Source organism: Anopheles maculipalpis, chromosome 2RL (genome assembly GCF_943734695.1).
Source record: "Anopheles maculipalpis chromosome 2RL, idAnoMacuDA_375_x, whole genome shotgun sequence".
Taxonomy (NCBI): Eukaryota; Metazoa; Arthropoda; class Insecta; order Diptera; family Culicidae; genus Anopheles; species Anopheles maculipalpis.
Window position 1 is genome coordinate 43,759,273 of NC_064871.1, and position 21,045 is coordinate 43,780,317.

The 21,045-nt window shown below is 42.9% G+C and overlaps 1 protein-coding gene across 1 annotated transcript in view; it reads left to right on the top strand.

Annotated features, from left to right (window-relative positions):
- The first annotated feature begins 1,335 nt into the window (after positions 1-1,335).
- Positions 1,336-21,045, top strand: part of LOC126556921 (nephrin-like) — a 75,696-nt gene continuing 55,986 nt past the window's right edge. Inside the window, exon 1 of the mRNA XM_050212480.1 lies at positions 1,336-1,480. Within this exon, the coding sequence (XP_050068437.1) occupies positions 1,336-1,480 (145 nt within the window). The remainder of the gene's footprint in view (positions 1,481-21,045) is intronic.

Here is a 21,045-nt window from a genome sequence, read left to right on the forward strand (position 1 = left end):
GGAAGGTATTATCTTGCAGGCACGACACGAACGGCAGATTATTTTAATAATCTACAGAGAGGGAGTTAATAAATTTTCAAGCGATCTCTAGCCCCAACCAAAGGCGCCGGGACACTTTTATCACCTCCGAGCGAACAAATGCTTTGTTGTGAAAACCGAGAACGAAAAGATGAAAAGTTTAACTTCAACAATGTTTTTTTTGTTCGTTCCATTCCATTCTTTCACGGTGATTCCGTTTCGGAACGGCTTTGGCCTACAAAGGTCGGGCAAATATTTCGAACCGCTGGGTTCCAGAATTTGAGCGGATGAATATAAATTCCTGCACTATACTTAGTGAATAGGTCAGTTAGCTAGGTAACGGGAATATTCAAAACCTGGGATAAAGCACTTGGAATGCCGAAGTGGTGCTGAAGAAAAATATTCCATGAGTTTTTTCTTGCGTCACAAAATAAAGTAAAAGAAAAAGTTTAGAAATAAGTTTGTTGAATACTATGAAACGCTTCTGCTGGTGGGAGTTAATCAAAACGGTGAAATAAAAAGTAAAAAATGGGAATAAAATAGAAAGAAAGCAGACAATAAGCTTCCAAACGTGAAAGAGATTGAAGGTGAAAAATTATTAAGGATGTTTCTACGGTGTCGACGCCATTCCTGTCTGTCGCAAGTTTAAGTTTTTGACGTTCGCTTCCTATCGATGTGTACTGTACCGATAGCAAGGTTAACGAAGGTTACAAGTGTACAAGTGTTACCAACTTCGTGGCAATGTGCATTGGATAACAAGACAAGGTTAGGCTGGTTACAAATAGAACCAGGTGTTTCCTTATCCGGTTCCGGTCACCGCTCGGCAGATAATGATAGTTTGTGGTTTCTTCAGTGTATTTGGTTTTATTGCTATTCAGTGTCTTAACCTACTCTTTTCTTTATTTATTTTTTTCCTACAGCTTCAATGCAAAAGCAAAGTGATGTGAGGTGAAAAAGTGTGTTTTTGTGTAGTTATACGAAAGATGGTTTAAAATTTATTAGCTTAGAAAAAATAAATATTAAAACCGAAATCAAAGTAAAACACGACCATCTCCAAGTTCTCCGGGAAAGTTTCTTGAAGTGTGCGATGCAAAAAAGAAAATTCTACCACCCCACCCCTTTATCGTAACAGTGCAGTGTTTGCGAGTGTTTACTTTTGAGTTTCTTTTGTTTGCATTTTATTCCCCCACGTTGGGGAAGGAAGAAAAAAATTGCGTTCAAATAGCCGGGCAGCTTTGGTGCTACGTCCTGCCAAAGCAATGCAGTGAAAGTGTTTGGTGGATGTGAAAGAAGTAAGTGTGACGCAAAGGGGGAAACATGGTGGCCAGGTACGTGACAAAAGTGCACCCGGCAGTTGCAGTACTTTGGAGGTGTTTCGTGAGACCGTTGCTGTTGCTATCGATTGTGGCCACCGGAAGGATAAATCTAACCACAGCCAGCTCTATCATTGGTGACGAAAATGGTAAGTGATTCCGATATCTTCCATACATTAGCCACCTGGTTGGATTGAGGACCTTTTGTTACGATAACTTTTTATCGCTTTGAACCTCCAAGGCGACAACCCCAAGGCGCTGAAAAGAAACATGGAGAGAGTTTGATATCCAACCTTCTTTGCATATGATGGTGTGCCAGTTTTATTACTTCTACATTTTAATTACAAACTCACACGCAACCCGGCAAATGACCAGATTGGTGGTAGCGTTAGTCGAAAGGACCGAAAAAATTCGCTCTATCCCCAATATCAAACGCTAATCCATCATCCCGAATGATTGTGTATCGATGTGTGTGTGTGTGTGTGTATGCGTTTGAAGCTTTCTTACCCACCACACAATCAAAACAAGGTCCGATTATTAGTGTCAGGCATGCTAATATGCAATTACAGAAAATCATACGTCCGCCGACCGTTGTAAAGCACGGACGATAATCCGCAACCGCAAGCGTGTTGGACGGAAATCAATAACAGTGCAGGTCATGGTTTGAAGGCTGAAAAGGAAGGTATATGCATTAAGGGATGGTGAATGTTTATTATAAGTTTTTCGAAATAAAGGCAAAGGGATTATTAAATCGATTTTTGGAAAATCTAAAGCAAAAATACTTAGAAGAAAGTCAAAATACTTAAGGAAAAGTTTTGAAGGATGAAATTACCTTGAAATTGCTTTATCTCATCAGATCAATTCATGTTGAGCCAGGCTTCTATGTAATAAAAGGATGACTAAAACAATCAAAATCATAATATCAAAAGCATAATTTCATTTTCATTGACCCCCAGCCAAGAGCGAAATGGTTTGAAGCCATCGGGGTACCGACGTCCGAGGAAGCCATCCTAACGCGACACAAACACAGAAACTAACCTATCAAACGTGAAGAATAAAGCGAAAAACGCAATATTCGCTTTTGAAGGACGTCTTTTGCGGGGAGCGTTCTGCAAAGAAACCGAACCAAATCGCTAGCTTCTTTCATGGAATGAATTCCAAAGAGTGTTCTTACCAGCGCCGCACATTTGTACTTTTGTTTTGCCCTTAGCGAAAAGCAATGGCACGCGAACGTAAGAGGTCCATTCTGTTGTGCGCGCAGTGGAAACAACAGAAATGAAGAAAATGAAGTTCGATTTTTCCGATCGAATGCCTTCCTCAACACTCACACACAAACACACACACTCACCACTTTATACCCTTGAGGGCTAAGGACTAGGACGGAAAGCGGACATCTTCCTTTTTTTCACCGGGCCGGAACTGGCATCGAAACATTAAGATAGATGGCAGCATAATCGAAAGATAATTCTCTTTACTGGATTTATACTCCAGTGGCGTGCTGTGGGCTTGTTTGTTTGCTTGCTTGTGTGCGCACATGGCCAGTGCCTCGGTTCCGAGCAGGGAAAATTAATCCTACCGTGCTTGATATCGATACAGAACGGAGGCGAGGAAAGAAACTGGCAAAAAACACTTACAATCACACACAATTTACCAGTCCAGCATGACCCAGACTAAACTGTTCACTGTCTTCAACGAAAGCGGACCGAAAATCGATCGTTGCGATGAGTTGCGAAGGCCGATGCCGAAGGCTTACCGTGGATAGAAATGAACGATTTTCCCATTTCCCGATACATTCACCACTGGTTCCCAGTGTCTCTCCATGGACTTAAACTAGGGTTGCATTTTCGAGGAAAGTATCTCGATTCAATGTGCTTCGTGGGCAAAAAAGTGCGGGTGCGGGTTGGATGGACGAAGGTATAAATCCTGGCTGTCATCTTTCCGATTATTGTGGCTCTAATGCTTGAACTGTACTCCGATTGCTCAATCGCTTTGTTTGATTGCGTTGATGGATTTTCTACGCTTTTGTTTCTCATGTTCCGGCCTACAGATGGTTCGAGAGTTAAGTCAGGATGCGTCTGGAAGTGTGCAATTAAGGATCTTCCCCAGTCGCTTACTAAAGGTGCCTAAAGTGGTACGAAAGAGCCTAAAGTAAAAATTTTTGTTTACAAGGATTTATAGAGAATTTTCACCGATCTTCTGAATATCTTTAATTTGCATTTCATGCCCAAAAAAACAAGAGTTACTAATGACAAACGTATTGGTGATTAACGCATGGTGTAAATATTTATTCCTTTATTGAACATGATGCCACAATTATAACGGTGCGATCATTATTTATTGCATTAATTATGCTGACCTTGGAAACCTTACCAATCCTACCCGTTGTAACAAAAAACAAAGATAAATGATAATCGGACATCCAATTAAAATATTGTAACCTAATAATAAAGCCCCGATAAGCCGATCGCTCAACGCCGGATTAATTGATTAGAACAAAACGTGTCGGCGAGGTCTCCTCTCAATCGATGCTGAAATCGTTCATTTCTTTCTTCGTTTCTTCGGTACCCCAGCAGAAGAACGATTCGATCGCCATAAAAACGCATCTTTGCTCGTGATGCCACCACCTGTGCCGGTCTTTCACTTTAAGTAGGGTGGCATTAAAGTAGTCTGCAGCCCATCATTTCAACGCGGCATCGGCAAGATCAGAATCAAACGATGCCGCTCATAAACATTGCCATCCCGGTGCCGGAGGGAGGGTGAAAAGTCATGGCAAAGACATTCCCGGTGAAAGGGTTCACCGTCCCCTCACCCGTCCACGGTTACACTTAAAGATACACATTGGAAAGAAAGTAGCCCGCTAGAGCCCGTAGCTCGTTAAGGCCAAACTCGTTCCTCTTCTGGATTCTGTTTTCTCTCTCTCTCCTAAACATGATGTGCTGGTGAGAACTTTTGGTGAACCTGCCAATGTCGTTGCAGACAGCAAGATCAAAAGACGGTACGAGCGGAGTGTCTCTGCGAGAAAAGACAGAAAAACGGGCAAGAAATATCGAACCATTTATAACCGTTTGATACGAATAAAAACCAAGAAAAGGGAAACCCTTCTTTCGTCCCTTGATAGGTAAGAGAAAAGCAATGTGGACCACGGGCAGACCATCTGAAATAATCGATGAATTGGCTTTGGACAGAGTGAAAATAAAAAAACGGCAAAAGCAGATACGAATGAGAGGAAGGATACGGAGAACTTCGTCCTCCCGACTGGAACGTGTCAACAAATCATCAGCGTTTCAAACATTTCCATCAGCTTCTTGTACCGTTTTACCGTTCGCAAGCCTCTTCTGCCTTTTTCAAAACGGTCTCCGACCTATAAGTCCAGCTCGATTTCAAAATTGATCGAACCTGCTTTCTTCATTCCTTAACTTTTATTATCATTTCAAATCGTTCTTCACCGCGCCTCTTCGCCGTCTTTGGAGATCAGAACGGAACGAGGAAAATTTAATCAACAACCTTTCTTGTGATTTTTTTTTATTGATTTCTCAAACAGTTTGTTTCTTTTCTTTTAACGTGCAACAAGCACATGGTGTGATCGTCTCTGACTCACGTTGCAAGAACTAGAATTTGAACGCTCGCTGAGCTATTCATTTTGGGATGCTTCATCAACACAATCGCCAAGCTCACTCCAGATTCTAGTTCCAGGAAGGGTTTGAAATGTTAACCACTCGTAAAATTTCCATCTCCAACAGTGACCAACAATTGATCCCCAAAAGTCGGTGTGAGAAAGTGATGAAAAGCGGTTCATTAAATTCGGAAACCGGAATTTAATACGGCCGACTGCTTATTGGCCTAACACTAAACACAGTCGGACGAAAAAAGTGCTTGATCAAGCCGAGCGATCAACATACAACCGCATACCGCCGTCAAGAAGGTCTCCCAGGCTTTACAAAAGCCAAATTCGTGCTAGAAAAGGATCAAACTGAAGTATTCCGTTCACAGCACACGCACATAAAAGATGTATTGATTTGAGCATACGAAGCATCCACGGACGACAATATTATTCACTCAAAGATATTGATCGATATGGAGCAACCGGCAGGCAACCCACAAAAAAAAAAAACAAGCCGGACATACCGGTAGAGAATCTGGGAAAGTTAGACCGCCCGTAAGCCACAGTTGTTTTGTTGTGTGCTGTATGTCATAAATTATGGGCCCTGGCAATTTATATTCTGGCTCACCGTACCGAATCCTTTCTTGAAAGATTTGCCATTTTTTTATTAATGGATGCCATTTTTTTTGTTTTTGTTTTTGTAAACCTTCGAAGGTGGTCGCTTACGGATCAGACATCGACAACTGATTTGATAGCAAAAAAAGACGAAGGTGTGCTGTAGTAAAAAATTGATCTCTACAATAGATCAGCCAATGCTTTGATGAAACATTTGTTTGTTACCCAAAAGAAGGAGGAGATCAATTTCGCAACCATGATGGCCACAAGCTTTTGTCTAAAAGTCATAACTCATAGTTTTTTAGTTGGAAATTTCGGCGAATAAGCCCGTAGCCGTCATAAAAATCAAAAGCTTGCCGGCTGGCGTTTAATTACCATCTTGGGCGGTATTTCTACAGTCACACCCTTCAACATCTAGGCAAAGATATTTTGTGATGTATCACGTCGATCCGAAAATAACATTCATCGTACAAAAAGACATTTATGATTAATAAAATAATGTTTTGCATTTCTTTAGCTTTATATAAAAGAGATTATTCCGATCGAAATTCCACACTTTTATGAAAGGAATATGTTGTGGCTTTTACCGTTGGGAAAAACATTTCTTTGAAGAGCGAATCTGGCGTCTTAAGCGTTTCATATCTTTCTGTGTGGCTTTCAAGATCCATAAAAGGTCCAAACGGATTTTTTTTAACCCATCTTCCTTTCCGCCCCGAATCTTAATATCTGGACAACACACGTTGTGGACTCGTTTAAATAGCTCCCGTGGGTGTTCCGTAGGTATACATCGAAAATTTGCCGCATCGTTCGCAAATTGGAAATCCCTCGCGAGTTCCGCCCCTGAATCTGCCGTACCCTTACCCGTTGGTACGTTAATTATGCGAGAAATCCCAAATTCAAACGTAAAACCTCACTCAAGCACACACACACACACGCACACAACCACAACAAGTGAGCGATCAAAAGCTACCACCGTAAAACCAAGAGGAAAAGGTACGCCATCGTCATTTCCAACATGCATAATGGATGCCACAATTTCCGTACGTTTCAGCAAACTGATTACCGATCTTTTCTGATGGTGGTTCGTGTGTGAGCGGTACCACGGAACCACGGTCACTTCCTTGGCGCTCACGCTCGTAATATCCGCCAAAACCTAAATGAGAAATCATAGGCTGACCTACATTAACATCCTCCGGTGGTTCGCTCGCACGTAAAACATATAATCGCGCCGAAAATGCTCTCAGCGCGATTGGGAAAATCCTTTCGGGGATTTTTCACACAGCTTTCCCTGCTGGCAAAAGGACGAATCGAGCATTTCGTGGAACACAATTTCGTTAAAGTTTCCCTCATGGAAAATGAAGCGAAGACGAAAGCAAACAAAAAAAAAAACAGCAAATTGCATTCATCAATCATTTATGCGTGAAACCGTCGTGTGAAACTACTGTGACAGATCTAAGAAGAACGGACGCGGAAATTCGTTCTGAGTGGCGTACACACTTCTATTTCCTTCACGTGTGCGAGATGGTCCTCACAGAAGCGATCCCCACCACACAAAAAAAACCCGCATGCATGCAAATGGAATCGAAATCGATGGGAAAACTTTCGAACAGAGGCGACTAAACTTATTGCTCTAGGCAGCTGCTTGTTCGCTGAGCACAAGCCCTCGCTTAGTGAAGTTTAATCCCTTCCTGTCCCTGATATCGGTATGTTTGTTTATGTCTGTGTGTCATACTAATTGAAAACTTTGACACTTTGTTCTTGGAAGTTTGCGAACTGGAAGTTAAATCAATCGAAGAGTGAGCTCTATACGCGCGAATTTTCTTCTCGGTAAGCAAAACAAACAGTTTCCTTTAGAAGCAAATCGCAGAAAATCTGCACACTCTCGTTAAAGACGGACCAGCAGGAAAATATAATATAACTTACCAAGTTTGCCCTACAAAAAAACCAAAACTCCATCCCGCTAATCACATAAAAACCCCGTTTCGGACTCTTTGAGTTGGATAATTGAAACGATCCAGCTCGCCAATTCGCCGTTAGCTAGCATTTCAGCGCGCAGTAATTTAATGCTCAACCATAAATCTCGTCCCAAAAGGTGGGGGGATGGGGGGGAGGGGGTCTGGAGTTGTTTGGACGTCTTCGTGCTTTCCTGAAGTTCGTTATTTGCTTGGTTCCAGCGGTGGAAATATGTTAGGGACCGCCCTGCAAGGAACACTGGGAAGTCCTTACAACCCTACGCTGAAAAGTTCCTATTTGACTGAGCGTAACTAATTTGAATTGCTACTGCTACTGCTGCTTTTTCTGGTGCTCTTGTGCAGCGTTCCAACAGGAATGGAACGGTGCAATACTTGCAGCTTTCCCTGCAATCCGAGTGATATGCTAAACGTGTAGAACTGGCAAAGTGGCGTGGTAATGATTTTTCGCTTGCTAAATCTTCTAGCTGTCTTTTCTTTACTTTGGGGGGTTTCCTTTGCTTTACAAACGGTTGAGAAAGCTGGTTTACATGCATATTATTCACCAAACACTTTCCTTAAGAAGCTCACTTCTCACATTCTTCGTACGAATAGAAAAAAAAAGTCTTCAAGAAACCCCCCTCGTGAAAAATTTGTAAAAAATGCAAGCAGTATAGAAGGATGTTTACGCGGTAAGTCCTTCCCGTATCATTACACTCGAATACGCCTTCCTCGTGTACGTGCATGTTTTCGAACTTTGTACCAAGTGGGTCCTTAACTTACCCTTAAACACACACACAAACACAGAGCACATGAAGTACACGCAAGCCAAAAAACATCGTTTCATGCTTCTCTGTATGTTTTCGACGATCGTCAGCGATACGCCCCCCGTACACGGTGATTCATGGATCGCGCTTAAAGGATGGAACCTCCATTTCCGGCAGTGTGTTTCTGCGGCAATGTTTTGGCGCTTGCAAGATGCTAGACGAGAGTTTGAGAGTCTTACCATCTTACCACGCGTGGGATGTGTTGAGGGTGTGTGTGTATGTATTTAATGTTGAACTAACTTCAAGCGCGATAAGATTACGCTGGCTTTAATTACACATTTTCCGTTTGAGTTTGAGGGATAGACATGAAATAATTTGCATTTGAAGTAGTCAATTTAAGAGCATCGTCATAAGTTCGCTTGCAGTTTAGAAAAATGCAGTGCGAATAGTATAATGCATTGAGCAACTAAAACTTAACGCTCGACGATAGAACGCTAGAGAATTGGCAAACATCGCGTTCTTCACCACAATGGCTGAAATCACTAGAAATCGCTAGCGGTGATCCCTCCAGGGTTTCGTGGTCAAACGTGAATTCATGATAACCTATCTGGCATAGAAACACACAAGACTTTCACACACGCAGCGATCCCTTAGTGACCTTAGTCCGGAGTCCGGAGTCCGGAGCATGGCGAAGTAAACTCAACTCTCGGTCACGTAAAAGTGAAGTTTACAACTAGTTCCGGCGGGTTCGGTCGTCGTGGGTTTCCATTTCATTCGCCTTTACCTCTCATACACACACATGCACAATTGGTTGCTCTTTATTTATTAGAACCACCACGAAGGCATGAGTGGGATGGGTTGGCTGTGGGCTGCGGCCGTTTGAAATTACAATCTTCTGGTCGGTATTGGAGCTGTTGGTTTCGTCGAGAGTGCCGGGCGAGCGCAACAAGAAAAGTTAAATCACGTCCGTATTCTTCGCTGTGGTTTTTGAAAACGCTGTAATCTGGAAGGGAGAAAGGAGCCTGAACCATGAAGTATACTTGTAGCGGTTGGTGGTAGCTGTTTGCCTTGGCAAAGGGGCGGCTGGAAGGATCCAGTTCGCAATCCCAACGATCCACCACGATTTCTATGCGAGCATATCAGATGAATGCATTTGTTCCTCGCTAGTAGCAAGTCTACACACAACTCCGCCGAGTGTTCCATTGTTTTTCGCAGAGCCGAGTGCTGCGAACTGATATGATAAGAGCTCTGGTGCTTCGTGCTGAAACTACCGGCAAAAGCTGAAACATTCCAAGGTGCTTGAAAATATGCAACCTCTTTAGCTCCCGAGAGTTGGCAAAGGTTTAATGACGGCGTAGCAACGGGGTTACCGGAGTGTCTCGTCCCCGCACACTCTCCATTCGGTTTGCACTACGACCTGCGCTTGCAGAAGACGCAGTTTCACTGCCATAGGCTACCGAATGGGTTCGATGTAGCGGATATGTTCAGCTATGGGGCCGCTATTACCGTGTACACTTTGGCTGAGGTGAAACCTGAAATGGGTGAGCAAGATAAGCCCTACCTTGTATGGCGGATGAGCGGTTGCTTTGCACAGCCGGCAGTGTGTAAGAAGTGTTTTCTTCCCGGTAAATGCACCCGAAGCGTACATGGACGAGTTATTATAATTACAAGGCTCCATTGTTATAGCGGTATCTACCAACAGAGATGGTGATTTATTGCAACATGTATGAGCTTTAGAGTAAATATGTCGAAAACTCCTCGCTTGTCAAAACAATCGTGTTCAGTCGGATGATTAGTTTAAAAAATTAAACACCACCATTACGTATTGGGACATTTGTTTTTCAACTAGTTTAGTGTGGAAAGAAACTCGCCTCATCACACACACACTACTCGTACCAACAATTTAATTAACGTGCTTAGGCTAAAAGTTGGTCCGTTCATCCATTAGTGTTGTTAATTGATGGTGCATACCATACAAGTGTTCTTGATGTGAAGGAAACCCATGATCGCCCATCCATTAGTCAGATTGCAATGGTCAACCACTTACACATGTGGTAAATTCTTTATGCAGTAAAACCATCATGCAATTGATTAATGCACTCCATTCCAGTGAATATGATAGATGATTACAGTGGCACAATTAAGACCAATAAATGGTTTAGTCGTGATCTGTTGAGAAGATACCGGTCGAGTCTCTGGTTGTGCTTGTATGTGCTTGTGCTTGTCAAAAAATAAATTACATCAACCTTGCTTGCTTGGCAAGCTTTAGAAATATACAAACTGCAAGAATAAAGTAAAATATTTACGAATTTCCTCCACCATACGAAACTTTGTACGCTGTAAAGGATTTAATGACTTAAAACATTACATTGCCTCCCGGGGGTTTCTTTCTCCCCTATCCACACACACACATAAGCACACACAACTGACAGCGTTACACATTTCCATCGGCTCGACATTCTCCTCGGCCGTGCGGGATGGGTAAGTTCATAAAGACAAACCATACATTATGCAAGGGACGCACCAAAATGCATGACGCGCGCTGTTCCACGTTCCATCGCATAGTTAATTGAAGCCATATAGCACGCCAACACACCACCACCGGGAAGGGGTCGTCTAAGCACGCGCTTTCAATATTTTAGCTGTGCATTCAGCATTTTGCAGCTGCAACTTTTTCCTACCACAACGTACCCTGGCGTTCTCCTTTTGCGACACAGCTCCCCGCAACTTCAGCAAGGACTCCTCACAGGGACTTCCATTATCCGGAAGCAAACGACAAAAAAACACCATCCCCATTTTCCCATACAGACGACGCCGTCGTTGTCGTCGTTAGTCCCTCGCAAGGTGTGAAGGTTGCAACGCGTAGCAGCTGTATTACAGTTTTTCCTTACTTTTGGAGCACATGCTTGGGGGTAAGTGTTTTGGTGCGAATCATAATAAAACATGCTCTCCATGTGTTTTTTTACGACCACTTCTACTCTTATTTTTGTGTGTGCGAGATTTTCTAACACGATAAGAACGCATAAGGATGCATCATTATTTTGTATCTTCAAGGGTGTGCTGTGGATGGCACCGTGTGGAAAAAAGGGTTTTTAGAAGCACATACACACACACACGTACGAGTTCACCTCCAGATATCATGCAGGGGCAAATATCGGAAAGTCAATGAGCGAGATGAATAATGTACTAGAAGCGCGGGTGGATTGAAACAGAACCCGACACGTTCCCTCTTCTGCCTGCAGCAGGAAAACCGGCCAGGCCTTTGACATTGCTCACTCGAACAGGACCTTCTTCACCTCTACAAACTCGATGCTAAACTTCTTGTTGCTTGCACGTGAAAAACCCATCCTTCGAAAGGCTACGGTGGATGAGTGATGAAACGTTTGGCGCAGCAGGTGCCGTTACAAGCACAAAGCCGAGCAGCGGTCCTGCTCCAGTGAGCGGACGCCCATTTTCGCACTTGAAAGCGTTGTGCGAAGAAATCGGGAAAAGAGACCGGGTTGACAGACGCATAGGCAATTGCCATTGTTTTCCCATCGTCCGTCGGTCGGCCACTTGTCGGTGGTGCGATCTTCAGCTGGTTGCTGTTGATGGCAGGACAATATCGGTCGACGGAAATAGAAGTTGAATGGAGTGGGCCGGTGTGAGGGTTATGTTGAAGTCATTGAAATTCATATTCATAGGACATTCTGTGCTCTGACGGCCGTACAGTAAAGTGCCGTGAGCATAACGGTGTAGTGAATTTTAAAGCGTTGCTCTTGCACACGGGTAAATGCTCAAGTGGATGTGGGCTTGACTTGTACAGGCTTGCAGTTTCAGGGAACCTAGAAAACATGACTACGTTAGCTGGAGTTAAGTGTGACTTTTGTCCGGGCGCACTAAGCTTACGATGTGAAGCAAACCTTGTAATGGACATTTCCTCTTGACCTATGAAACTAAATGTAATCATAATGAAGCTTCACAGCCCCAATTTATAGCCCCAACTAACGATCTCGCAAATGAATGAAAACAAACAATTGAAACACCACCGTTTATATACACATAGATGTACAAGGCCAGTCTTTGCGGGTGTTAATTAATACGCAAGCTGGTCGAGAAACTCGGCACAGATTCATCATCAATCATACGCACGCGAAACTCTCATCGTCCCAACCGTCCGTGTTAATTGTGAAACATAAATTGTGATAAACGTAGTTCGCCGGCAGGTTCGCTCTTTACTTAAGCAACTTCGCTTGAACTTCACTCGCATCGAAAACTTCCGCAGTAACATGCCAGCCAGTTTGCGGTTACTGACAAGTGGCCAGGATCGATCGCACCAGTGGGTTACATTACTTTATTTTTCTTCTTTCTATACTAAAGCATGTGCATAAGGGAGTTGAGTGTTGTTTTTTTGCTTGGCAAATATTTTCCTTTGCTGGAATTAATTTTTCCGTTCCCTTCCGTTCGACCCTCGTCCCTCTATCGGTTTCCGGTGATCCTTCGCCAGTTAATTACGAACGAACTAATCGATACCGCATTTTGCCAGTCACTAGTGCGACCGCTCAGCTCAGCGAAGGACAAAGTTAATCCTTTCCACGAAGAAGCACATTGTTCCACTTGCGATACACGCTGAAGAACTAAAATAGACGCTAACGAAACAACGGGGCAAAAAAACAGCAAATGAGACGTAGGATAGTTTTCCACCGAGTACCACGACGGTGGATGGCCCAGGATCGCGTGCTTGCGTCTGGTTAGTATTCATATTTTATGTCTCATCACTCCCTACCTTTATTCCTGTTTTTTTGGCCCTATGTTGGCATGTTGTTGGCCACGTCACTACTTCCACCAGACTCTCATCACCACGTCTTGTTCGATTTTATGTTAAAGAGTTTTTGCTTCGGCTGCCAATCAAAGTTAGCGATGGGTTAATAATAACGCTATCACGCGTTCCGTATGGTCCCATTTTTGTCATCTTCTGTTAATTTAAGCACCAAAACTAAATGTGTTTACACAGGCTACAGGGTAAACACATTTGAACCGGTTTATTTCGCCCCAGTTACTATTTCAAGTGGTTTGACGTCTTTGAAGAAGAAGTAGAAATCGTCCATACACATAAACATCGACCGGCAGCAGAGGGGAAACTTTTAATGACCTTCAGTCAAACTTCTCCCACAGCTGGCATTTTGCTTCACAGCGGACGTGCTTCCGAGTGCAGTCGCGCACTGTACAAATGCACCAGATTTGTGTTGAGATTATCGACTCGAGTCATATAAAATTGCCTCAGCAAAACGAATCAATTAAACCGTGGCAGGATGCACACACACACACATACACACACAACTTTAAACCAGACATCTCAATTAACTCGCCCAAGAAGCGTCATCGTACCCGGCTTTTGTGCTCCCAGGTTTGTAAGCCGAGTCGCACTGCAGCCACATCATTGCATTTATCGATCCATTTTCCTTTTACATTTTCAACTATCCCCATCGACGATTAAAGCCGGCAATGATCGTTTTCGGGAGTCTGTGGTTAGCCCTTTTTGCTTGAATGAAAGAAAAAAAAAACCCCCGCCCAACGAAACCAGATTCCAAACATGTGGCAATTGTGGGTTGAGGGAGACAAAATATCCCCGGAATACGATAAAAGGCATAAAAATGCGTCAATGCGCACATTCCACGGTGGTGCTGGTAAATGGATTGCATTTTCTTTTCACTTTTGCTTTGCTTCGGTTGGTCGAGTACTTTTACAGTAAAAAAAAGGCTGCTCGCTCCTATTTTTTTGTTCTTTATTTCGGCTCTATTTGGTGCGTTGGAGCGTCATCAAGTGTCACCGGCACTTGAGTGATAAAATTATTCCATATTGAAATTAATTATTTTCAACCCTTTTTATGCGTGTGCGTGTGGCACTTTTACACCGTATTCTTCGTGGTAGATTGTTACTTGTTCTTTTGCTCTTTTGATGGAAACATACAAAAACCAGATTGAGAGGGCTAAAATAATTGCACACCACGTCATTTGCATGGCTTTTCTTTTAAGGTTTTTGTCTGTAGCGCTTAAGCTGTTGATAAACTTTTTATTGCATTTGACTTTGTCATTAGTGCGATTTTTTATCGCAGAGACAGTACCAATTATGAATTTGAAAATTTTTTAAACTAAATATTGGAAAAATGTTACATAAATCGTAAGATCTTGAAAGCTAACTAACTGAAGCAATCGTAAAACTGACGAAAAATTGTGCCATAAGATTTAATTTTATGTTGCAAGGAATTATGATGCAGACAAATTCAACAAAAAGTTTCGATTACAGGATCAATCAGATCAACAATCTACAAAATCTCAACATCTTCAATAATACATAGAGATTAGTTAGCAATGCAATGATTTAAACGAGCAATTTGAACTGATAATAATATTACTGCTACGGCCAATGAAACGAATTATACCTGAAATAATACTTTCCCAATTCCTTTCCACCATCATTTCACAGCTAATCACTCCGAAAATCACCATCGAGAAATATTTTCAATTTGCACTTCGCATTGACACTCCTCCCCAAAAGCGACGCAAATTAAAATTGATTCAATGTCAGACGTTCACTGCCACCGGAACCTTAACCTGCCTGGCACCGCCAAGAATGTCGAGCTTAAACCAGCATTAAACATCTCATTTGTACGTCCGCTCATAATTAGCAAACCGCTGCTACCATTAACCACCAACACAAGCTTTCCTTGCCCTGCCATTTCTGCCAACTTGCCCCCCGAAGGATGCTTGATCCTGTTTTTCCAGTTCAATTTAATTAAAAGCCTCCAGCGCCGAGGTAGCAACGGATGGACGGACGAAAAACTAAAAATAATAAACACATTCCGAACCGCTCATGCTGCTTGCGCCTGCGAGCAGAAGAATTGCACCGGGGGGATTTGCTTTCCGGTTCGTTCGTTCTTCAAACCGGTGCCAATTAAATTTTGCCCTTGCGAAGAATGCGAGAATCGAACCGAAAGCATCCTTCTCCCGGACTTCCATTGTCAGCTATTACCATGCCGCTTCCAGCTCACTGTTGCTCCATTAAATCATATCACGGAATATGGCGCTCCAGGAGTCGCCGGAGTTACGGCTAAAAAATTATTGATCCCTGCGAGAGAGCAGACATTCTTCCAGTACCTTCTTGGCTTGTTAGGAACGCGAAACGTGTGCAGCAAAACACCACCGAACCAAGCCATCGTGTAATGGTGATTAATTTCGCGAGTGACATTTTAATGAATTATTTTGTAATGCCAGCTGAAACTGGAACAAGAAACGGAATGCAAAATGTACTGGAGGAAGAGAAAAATCGATTGCCCCACAAAGGCTACAATTGGAACACACGAAAGGAGAAAATGAGGGCGCATAGAAAATTCATTCATTTGAATACAATCAGATTTCACTTGCAGTGGTGTGCATTACATTTGTAGGGAATATGCAGTTGAAGCAACTTACAGTTTTGAAATGAAAGAAAAGCAGGTGTTATTTAGAAGCATTAAATCATTTTAACATGGATGACGTAAGGTTATCTATGTAAGTGCACAATTTATGCGAACTTTTTGTAAAATATGATAAATGTTATGATTTAATTGTAGAACGTTTTCACAATACTTCATAATTAATAGGCATCTAAACGATGATTTGAGCTAAAAATGAAATAAATTCCCAATGAAAGTAAAGTTCTACAGAAATTCCTAAGGAAAACAAATCATCAAGACTTTATTTGATGCGTTCGTTGGAATGTCAAGTGTCATTCCACCTATATTTAGCTATCTATGCATTATTCTGTGTGATGTTAATCCTTATAAGCTCCTTTTGGGGTCAAGTAAGACATTTTTGTGCTTCTTATAAGTTCACAACAAAACATTCTTTTGTACATGAACAAGCCTCCAACAGCAGAAGTCGTTCATAACTGCTACCCCCGACAATAATTGATGACAAAATTCTCCTTCGGGCTATAATCTCAACGTTACTATTAAACAAGTTTACCCCGAGCAACGCCTTTCTTCCAGTGGCATTGGAAATGAAATTTATCTGCCCAGCGTGCGCTAGTGATTAATCATTTGTTTTTCAATTATCGCAAAAATCGTCCATCCTTTCGTACCCAATTTTCGACATTTTCTCACGATCAGCTATGTCTCGGCCGAACTGCTGCTGACCAATCTGGGATCCAGCCGCACTGCGAAGGGGTGGAATGTTCTTCCGCACGCGTTACGTGTCCACCGTTTGGGAGTTGGATTATCTTCTCCTTCTCCGGCACCCAAGAGCTTCACCGAAGAGTAAACTCGTGCCGCGTGAAACGCAACGCTGCATCTCCGGTTGCAGCATCTGCAGCAACAACCACGGTCATGGAGTGTAACACACAAACATGGACACCCTTCTGCTCTTGCCTACACTCGCACACGGTTATCCCCATGGCGTCGGAAGTGAACCGGAACGGAACCGGGCAAAAACAGAACTCGGCACAAAACGAAACAAATCGTTCACGGGAAAAGGCTGTTGTACACATTGTTTTCCGATACTTTCATTCTTCGAAAAATGCACCCTCCAACGCTCGGAGGAGGGTGAAGCGTTGCAGTTAGACTATTGCTACACCGACCAACCACGTCACGTTTTTTTCCCCGACCTCGTCGATGGAAGCGCGTTCGGGCACAATTTATGTCGCCCATAATTACAATTTATATCGATACGTATGTACGAGAAGACGCAGCGGCACCGAATCGCAATGCCCGATGGGATGTGGGATTTTACGCTTACGACAAAAACATGCCGTCATTTGTTCGCCCGTTCGTTAACGTATCGACCTTCAACCATTGCATTGCATCCGCCAGCCATTGATCCCTTCTAGGCAGCAGGGATGGCTCATGAAAAGTGGAAAATTAGTCGTTTGTTCGCGCTAGTGCGCTTTTCCAGCCTAACGAAGAGACGTACGGGCAATTTACTCACTGCAGCACTTTAGTGGTGCCATTGAGCGGTGAGCTATAGGTCGTTAAGGTCGATTGAAATGGAGATGAAACTGCATTCATGCAAAAGTTTTAACATAACTGTGCAAATGCTTGTTTGTGAAATTATAAATTGGTTGTAGAGGTTGTTACATGCAGCGAGGGATTTATATGGAAATTTTTGAAGAGACATTTTGTTGTTTATTAAGTTAAATAATTTACTTTCTTGAATGTGATGTAATTCAAGTAACAACAATCTTTAATTAAAAATGTTTACAACACTGGCAATATCTTGAAAATTTTTTCGATGGATTCAGTATGAAAATGCATATAAAACCAAATTAAATTACCCATAACATTATTAAAAAAAAAAAAACATTTCATTATAATTCGGTACAAGCCTCGGTGCTTTAAAATATTTCCTTAAAGCAAACGATAAAAGTTGCATTTTATTTGTGCAACAATAAAACACTACCTCCACCGTTCGAACAGTGCCACTTGGTGCCCGTACCTAACACTGCAATTTATGAGAGCATTCGAGCTATTTATAATCATTTTTAATGATAACCGTTAATTTTAGAGACCAAAACGTCACGGGGAGATTTGTGTTCCGCTACTGATTTTCCCTCAACGTCGAGGGATGCTGGCGTCGAGCTGCCCATCACACAACTCACCAGAAATGCGTTGTGACCCGATCGCGGAAAGGACAAGAATTTTGTTGGACTCCTCAACGAAAATGCTTCCCGGCGTACGCACACCAGCGTCCAACTTTAAAGAAAGAATTATTGATACTGACTGCATCGTAACTTTTCTTTAGGGTTTGTTTTATCACAATCTTCTCGGTTTTTTTTTTCCTCCCTTTTGCACTCTCTGGTGATGGTAACGAGATTGGTGATGGTAACGAGATTGCGCTTCGTCTTGATCCAAAGACATCACCATTTGTGTCAATCAACAACCACAACATTCAGGAAGGTGTAGTTGAGAGGAAAAACTGGGGACGAAAACCCCTAGTCAGCACTTACCGATATATAAACTCGAAAACCCATGTTACCGAAGAGGTTTATACAGACTTTAAATCGACCATGACAAAGACCATGGCTCAACTGCGCTCTAAAAGACTTTGTGGTTCTATTTCTAATCCCCCTACCGATGTTTCCGTTAAAGTGGAAAACTTTTTGCTCCAACTTCTAATTTCAATCCAAACAATTCAACCCAACCGGGCAGCATTTCCATTCGTGGTGCTGGTTTTGTCATTCCTGCCCGGTTATGACCTCGCTTGGAACCGGTAAGGGAAAATGAGGGACATTAAAATTGATAATAAAAACAAATTGCTCCACCGAAATGAAATACTCAGGGGGTACACGAACCAGCCAACCAACCAGCCATATTCTGTCTCCTCCGTCGTCCACCAGATATTGTTGTATACATACAACTACACGGCAAGTATATAGCTGATACTGCGTTTGAGGAAGCATTAGGGGAATTGTCAGACGGGCATCCAAATTTCGTGTTCAAACAAAATAGAACAATTTTTCCACCTTTCCCCTGCGTGCATTTTCTTCCCGAAACCCTCGCCGATGATACTCTAATCCATTGGTTTGGTTCGTCATCATCATCATCCACCACCGACGGGCAGACATTTTGGAACGGTCGGTTTCCCGAGGACACAGGAAAGGCGGATAAAACAACACGCACGTCATAACGAGTCAATAAATCAACCGTAGCAATAGAATACACCGGGAAAACCCCCTCACCTTTCGCAGGAAAAATAGCTCTATCGGAGGGTATTCGGGGACAGAAGGGATTGCTGTGGTCCGGTATTAATGGTCACCAATACCACGGTGGCGCCACCTTTGGGAAAACTCACCAGCTTCCACACCACACCCGTGAACGGTGGCGCTTTTATGAATGTTTTCCACTCCAGGGAATCAGCGAACTCGTGTCGCGCTCTGAGCCACCGCAACAAACGCACACATGCCACTATATATGTTTGTGACATACACACGTGTGTCCCTTTTTTCCAGCCCAGACGGTGGGTGTAAAAGAAAGAAAACAATGCTTAATTCGTTTCCGGTAAATAAACATTCCGATCGTATGCTCCCGGGAACACATCCTACGCGTTCGGTTTAGAAGCACCGCAATCCACGGTCCAGCGGTGTAAGATGACGATACACGGGATACACATTTAAGGGAAAAAAAAGAAATTTACAGATATAAAACAACTAGACAAAAAATGAAAAACATAAAACGCTTTTCCCAACGGGACGACATACATTTGGGGCTGCACCTTTCGGATCTGCCGAAAGCGATGGTGTTGATAGAGAGGTTATATCAGTCCGGTGACAATTGACATCGTACCGTTCCGGGTCAGCGAATATCTTCCGGCATGTTCATCCATTCGGAAACAAGGAAACAAGACCGAGAAGTCTATCGAATGCCAGAGGTTTGATTTGGAAATGCTTCGCAGAGAACCACCGTCTATTCATCACATGCACGCGATGCAATCAAAATATTTCCAACGCTCTTCCGGTGGTGCTATTTATAAAGCATCTTTCAACAAATGTCAATTTATAACAGAGATTCCTCGATTTTGTTTTTATAGAATTTGGAGACGAATCCCTCGTCAGTTAAACTATTTTTTGGAGGGGAAGATCTCATTAAAATAGTTTGAACAAATTTGGAAACGTTTCATTCTCTCTTCGATGGCGAGCCTCTCGTCTGCAGTAAGTTCAAAAATAAATATACGATCCCTTGTTATTCTCATGGGAAGATAACATTCCCAGCGCTGGAAATATTGGTCATATTGTCGTCGAACTGATTGAGAACAGATCCAAACAAATCGTTTGAAAAGAAGCCAAACAAAGAGCTCACAATGAGTTAACCAGCCGGAATCCATGACGGATCTACCGAGTGTCTTCTATGTGCCTTAAATGTCTGAATTTAGGCGTGATTATAGCGTTCGCTACCAGGCCACCGGAGTAGTGAAGGATGTTGAAATTACACTCCAACGTGACCTTCATAAATCACGTGGGCGAGCGTTTCTTGCCTTTCTCGTACCGGAAAGAAGCACTTGAACCCGCCCGAAACGAGTTCTGTTACGTTTTCGAGGAGCCAAAATAAGAAGGAATCTCGGAGTCGGCGTGTAAACCCATCGTGCGTGCCCTCTCTATGCAGTGATGTGCGTCCAAAGCAATGGGTTTACGAAGCAAAACAAGATCTTTGCTACATCCTCACCAACACACGCGCTTACCAAACTGCAGATCGCTGGCAAATGTGTCCTTCCTCGGGATTTGGGTGTGGAACGTTCACACAGTACGGGTGTCAAGTAACACGATCCACAGCGCCAGCGCTAGAGACGTCCTGGCGTAGGTTAGCCGTGTAATCAGAGACTCTTCGGCTCCGATGTCACTGTATATTTGACGGCGACACGTGTGAACATATCATCTTGATCCGAAAGAAACTTGCCCGCCATTCCGCCGAAAAATCTAATCCAATCCGTGATCGAAGGATTCAATCTGCCCGAATCGAAAGAAACTCGCTTGCAGCGTGCAAATGCTTACCGACCTGGAAAGATCGGTAAACGTCACGAAAATCTGGCTGCACGATATTCAATTTGGGTAAGCTTACTGGAGGCGCTGGTGGATGCCATGCTAAAGGTCAAATGGTAAAAGAGCATCCTATTTCGCTGCAACACGTCTTACCGTGTGACCCAATCAACTAACAAGCTCCCACTTTTTCTTGATGTTAAAACTTAAATTATTCCAAGTAACACGACACTCCCAAGAACCATCACCTGCAAAACGTCTCCCAAAAACATCCCGTGGCGAAAGAAAATTTGAAATAC